This window comes from Diadema setosum, chromosome 2, assembly GCF_964275005.1.
Source record: "Diadema setosum chromosome 2, eeDiaSeto1, whole genome shotgun sequence".
In the NCBI taxonomy this organism is placed as follows: Eukaryota; Metazoa; Echinodermata; class Echinoidea; order Diadematoida; family Diadematidae; genus Diadema; species Diadema setosum.
In genome coordinates this window covers 4098144-4104143 of record NC_092686.1, presented here as the reverse complement: position 1 = coordinate 4104143, position 6000 = coordinate 4098144, and the positions used below count along the sequence as shown (strand labels likewise).

Genomic DNA, 6000 nt, shown 5'->3' with positions numbered 1-6000 from the left:
AAAAACCCAACTTTAGTACTTCAAAATAGTTCTAAAATGTGAGTTAGGGATAGAGACAACCAAGAAGGATATGTAGTTATTTTGGCAAAATATGATGGCTAAACCCTTTTAATATAAAAACCAACTCTCACCCCTTCACACTCAAATCTCAAACGAACAATCCCCTTCTGCGATGTGTACGAGTGCTCAGAGCGCATTCATAGATCTCCACCCGACAAACTCATTTCAGCCTTCACATACAGGTTTTCACATGCATGACATTATGAACGATAATATTCCAGACCCCAGTGAATGACAAATCAAGAGATACCATGTATATGATGGAATTTGCCAGGGAGCCTATATAGCTCAGACAGATCATCATGACAAGTCATGCCTGCGTCGTACATTTACCCCTCCTTGATCACGTGGGCCCTCTGGCTGTGAGTCACATTACGACATTTTTTAACCCCAGTTCCTGTAGAACACATGCTATTTCCACACAAGGTTTAGAAGCTTCTTGTATGTCGATGTGTCAGTTTCTCGAGTATTCCGCACCGTCTCTGAATAAGCTATGTATAAACGAAGTAGTATGAACGTCTAAATCTGCTTATTTTCTCACTCATATGGGCATCATCTTTCTATTTAATAATTTTGGTTTTACCTGGAGCAAGTACTGATATTTGTGATTACATGTATTAGTATTTGATTACGTTTGTATTCAAATTAGCTACAGCTGATAGACTGAACTTTCTTCATCTCTAGATTTTTGCATGGCATGAAGAGTAGGACTTGATTACCAATTGTTATGAACATGGGGTATACCAAAGCCCCTTATGTTTTGTTGTTTTTCTTTTTTTTTTTTTTAATGTCACACCTCCATCTACCACGAGATGTCTAGTAAAGTATTTAACAGCATGTTGCAGTTGGTCATTGATTCAAGGCCAAATCATCCATGCAAGATCAAGTATACACATTCATGTCAGTGCTATGAACTTTTCATGTTTCTGGCTGAATGTAAAAGTGATGAATTCCTCTGTGTTTTATAATCTCATAATGTACACTGCTTGTACACCAGTCTGCATAGTATTCATCTACAATGCCAGCAGGACACACAGACATATGCAAAGGATGTAGAGTTTTAACCAAGTTTATTAATTTTCTCATAACAAAATATTCTAATTGCAACAAATTTGAGTATTCAAAATACATAAACGAACACATGTATGACACGTTTCATACTGCCACTGTGGACAATATGATTGACAATGATAACCCAGCTAGCAAACCCTGTCACTGAAAACTGAAGGTCACACAATACAAAACTGCATGTATACAAACAGTATAAACAGAGTGCAAAAATTAAAGTAACAAAACAAGATAACTGTCAAACTTTCTCTGCCTTACATACAGTGTTCTACCATTTATATGAACTGTAATGTATGTTTGTGTGCATGGGTAGAGGTGTCCTTAAACAGAAAAGGCTCATCATATTAAAACTGATCAAACAAATCAATTCGCATGTGGCAAGTCACATAGAGCCATTATTCAAGCTGCTACATGAATGAATTTCCAGGAAGTATGGAAGTTTGATTTATATCCATCAAATCAAATGATGTCTCGTGTTATCTACAGAAAAAGAAGAAATGAATGGAAAATGTTGGGAAGGCACAGAAAAATGCCTGTGCTCTTGACCCCCTCAGCACAAGTATTTGTCAGTTTTAAGTGCAAGCCCAATCATATCCAAGTACTGTCAAGTATAACTGCAGCTAAGAGTGGTTTCTCAGTGCAAAGACCTCTCCCCTAATAAATAAGGAACCTAAAATGCTTTGATTTGCAATTTTGAGGTGTACAAGTGAGTTACCAGATTGATGCAGCACTTGTCTTGAGAAAATATGCCAAAGACAAATAACCATCCCCAGCCCAATGAGCCAAGTAACACTGTGTGACTCATGAATCTTGAAAATCAAACATTATTTATCTGAAGGCTTGCACATTGATCCACATCATAATTTAAATCCATGTGTGAAAAATTTACTCTGTAAACACATAAATTTGGTTGTTGTTTTTTTTTTAACAGTTTTGATGTTAAAAATACAAGCCCTTATGATTGATCGGGGTATATAATATCAATATTATGAGGACCCAATGTCATACAGTGCTTGTATAATACTATAAACTTACAGTAATAGTTACTACATGGATGCAGCATGGCAATAGTCAATAAATTGAAAGAAATTCAACTGTTGCTATGACAACAAAACAGGGAATGCTTTTTTTTTTTTTTTTTTGGCCATGATATGCCAAGATGAGTTAATACAATTGTATAACATACAAATCACGGGTTGTATAGTTCATACGAGTGAACAATTTTCTTTCACAAAAAACACTTGCAGACATGGCATGTCTAAAACAATGACAATGCATCTTTGGTATCACAGAGAGGGAGATAAAAAACATGCTTTTGCAATTGTTGTAAAGTAATGATAACAGCATAGTAGAGTGAAGGGCGATACGTCAGATCTAGTAGTGCCCCCCCCCCCCCCAAAAAAAAAAAAAAAAAAAACCCTTGAGGAATTATGGAGTGCTACACAGTAATTCATGAATCAATAATTTTACCTGAAATGCTGAGAACTTCTGATGGATTAGCACAATCCCCCCCCCCCTTTTTTAAAGTTAAAATTATTTTGGAAGATAACATGAACTCTACAATTGTGCAATTCCACATGATGCACAAAAATGTTTTGTGTTATCTGCAGATGCAGCTTTAGTGGCCTCAACTATAAGGCCCACAGCAGCAAACCAGCATCAATACAAAAGTCATGTTCATGGGCCTTCAATGGCACAGACAACAATGAACTGTATAGACAGGATGAAAATTTTACAATTCCAGCATGCTTTATGCTATGTTACAGCAATGTTACTGCCAATAATAAATCCTTTTACTGTAGGTAGCTCTCTTCTCCATATCATTCTCGTCTCTACATTATGGATTTCCCTTGATTTAAAAAGAAAAGCCAAACCATGCATGAACAGAGATGCATTTGACATCAACATCTCATTGAGTTTGTACAAGGATCATAGTATTTTTTTTTTTCTAGTACCTTCCTTGCTCGGCAGAAATGTAACACCAGTAAAGGTACAAAAACACTAAAGCAAATGAACATCTGGAATAACCACAAGATGTATAACGTTATCATTCTTACAGTACACAGACTGCAATTCATGTGAAATCGCTGTTTACCTTGTGATACTTTGAACATCACATGCTGAACATCACCTTTCTTCAAATACATATCTATTTGCTTCATAGGATGTGGTCAAATGTTCAACTTTTTCCAGTGTTGCATTCGCAACATAGCATAATGTGCATCTAAAGCCTGGTGCTACCCCACAAAAAGCTGTGTTGTAATTTGAATGGAAAGGGGCAAAACATCGGAACACAGCATAGATAACATCGATTGAAATACTTCCCCCAGCCAATTAATAGATACTAAATGACTGGGTACACAATTAAACTTCACATCATTCCCTTTGGAGAAGGTCTGCAGTAATACTGAGATGTTTCCATTGCCATCATGAAGGAGAGATAGTTCCCACTGATAGATTTTGATCTGGGAAGTGTTCTACATTCTCAGAAATAACACAAACGTCATTATTTTGATCATCATTAAAGTACTTTTACGTAAACCTTTCTATTATAAATCTTTGCTACCCTTCTCTATTTGCACACAGCAGTGACTCACTTTTTCCTTCATTAATTATCCTCACTGAAATGACAAGAGAATGGGACAAACAAATGTTGTGTTATTGAGTGACAAGATTTGACAGCTGGTACAACATTACATCAAGGCACTTTAGCATACATGTGGGAGATAAAGTCTATAGCACTCTTCTGAAATATGGTATATTTGGCAATGCTTCTACACAAAAATAATGTAACAGTCTTCGCAGAGATTGTTCTCAGAATGCTCAAGTCAGAGTTCTACCAAAATTCTGAAGCATCATCAAGACAGAGGGAAGGTAGTTCGCTAAATGCAGCAGTCAAGTCTGCCATTTCAGACTCTGTTTTGGGGAGACAGTCTGAGAAGAAGCTCTCTTCCACATCCTCATTGAAGTCCTGAGGGATGAATAGCATATCCGGCCCACCCTCACTCCCAGACATGTCCGATGGGGGATCGTGTGATGTCTTGCGGAAAGCCATGTAGTGCAGGTGTGTGTCTTTGATGTAGCGCCACCGCGTGAAGCCCAGCGACTCAATGGCAGTCCTCCAGCTCTTGATCATGCCAGCATTGCGGTTCTGGTGGGACGAGTCTGGGGTGATGATGAGGAGAAGTCCGTTCATTTGCAGCAATTGATGTGCCTTCTGGCAGCAGATCCACCTCTGGTACGGCGAGGGGAAATAGGACAGGAGAAGGGAGAACACAATCACATGGAAGCACTCCCTGGGAAGGGTCTCCACTGGACTTTTCAACGTTCTCAAGTACCTGTTAACTGTGTCTGGTGCTACCTGGAGTGGTTGCTGAAGTTGTAAGTTCAGGAAATCACATTTGTGGACACTCTGCAAATAGAACAGAGGTGAGAAATGACATCACATTAGTAAGCATTCAGGAAGTAGGGAAAGAAAAACGAAACACATTCTACTTTCACATATTTCTATAATGAACTGAATTTATACAGTGCACACACAAAAAAAAAGAGATGATACCATGAAGACGAAATCTATCTATATAAATATCTGACTTTTGAAAATAAGATTTTGAACTTTTTGTATCATTCACTCCCTGAACACAGCACTTTTGCTGCAGTCCTGCAGTATTCATTTGAGAAATTATAGTCCCTTCTTACATCCCATCATGCATTCCATACAGCAGATACCATAGTGAGGCTATACTGAATGTATGATAAAATATAGAAAATGCAACAATATATCATGAGAAAGACGAGACAGACCTCTTCATGGCCTCAACTACTTAAAAAAGGCCAAGAAAGCAGAGGAAATGAATTGACAAAAGCCATGGATCCCATTTCCTGACATGACGTGTTCAGCACTAAGGAGAGAATTGCTGACTTGGTTTCCAGGCAATGCTACCGTAGATACCCTCATTCCCAAATGGAACCTGACAGAAAAAAGGAGCATGTCTCCAAAGAGTCAAGTCTCATCGACATTATGCAAAACAGAGTTTATGCACAGCTGTCATAATCTATATCCTTCTCCTTTTTGTGGGGACAACAGACTAAAAACACATCGGTCCAAAGAGTTGCCCTACCAAGATGGAAATATGTGCCTGTATATGGAACACTACATAAAACCATGCATTGAAAATTTGTTCAACTCACTTCAACTGCAGGTGAGATGTCAATTCCTACTGACAGGAACTCATCATAGTCCAGGAAAGGATTGAAACAGCTGCCAACATCTAGAAGTCGTAACTGGCCAGAGAATGGGAGGGATCTGTAGTAAGAGGTAAGGAAAAAAAAAAAAAACAGTGCTATATTAAGTTTCTGAAACAGTGCACGTCTATACACAAATCTTATGGAAAGATCAATGCGGAGACCTGTCCATATTCTTTAACAATAACAAAAAGCATGCAAGCCTTCCATATCAACATGTTTCATATTACACACTTCCCATGTATGCTGAGTTGTAACATAGTGTTGACAACATACTACTGTATCCTGATTAAAAAAAGGGCACCATTATTTAATTGACAAGGGAAACTGAATTGAAAAATTCTAACACTAATAGTCTGATTTGTTACAGTTGTAAGTACAAATAAAGCTATGAACACAAGGAGATAAAACTAGAAATGTATGATTGATATCTACATATGACTCAAGAAACACAAATTCATTGTTCAAACCAACACAAAGATAAAAGAAACGGACATGGACACGTGTGGTGTTGACCCAGCAAGAGCCTTGCACAAACAAGTTCTTTGAACTCAGCACTGGTGACCTAATGACATTGGTACAGGCTTGTGATTGGTGGAGGGCTAGGGGCGTGATGGGAGGTGTTGA

General features: G+C 38.0%; 1 protein-coding gene across 1 annotated transcript in view; it reads right to left on the bottom strand.

The window, feature by feature from the left end:
- Nucleotides 1–3543: 3543 nt before the first annotated feature.
- Nucleotides 3544–6000, bottom strand: part of LOC140246141 (S-adenosylmethionine sensor upstream of mTORC1-like) — a 104838-nt gene continuing 102381 nt past the window's right edge. Inside the window, exons 4-5 of the mRNA XM_072325577.1 lie at nt 5320–5434; nt 3544–4540 (exon numbers count right to left, since the gene is read on the bottom strand). Of these exons, the coding sequence (XP_072181678.1) occupies nt 3965–4540; nt 5320–5434 (691 nt within the window). The 3' untranslated portion in view covers nt 3544–3964. The remainder of the gene's footprint in view (nt 4541–5319; nt 5435–6000) is intronic.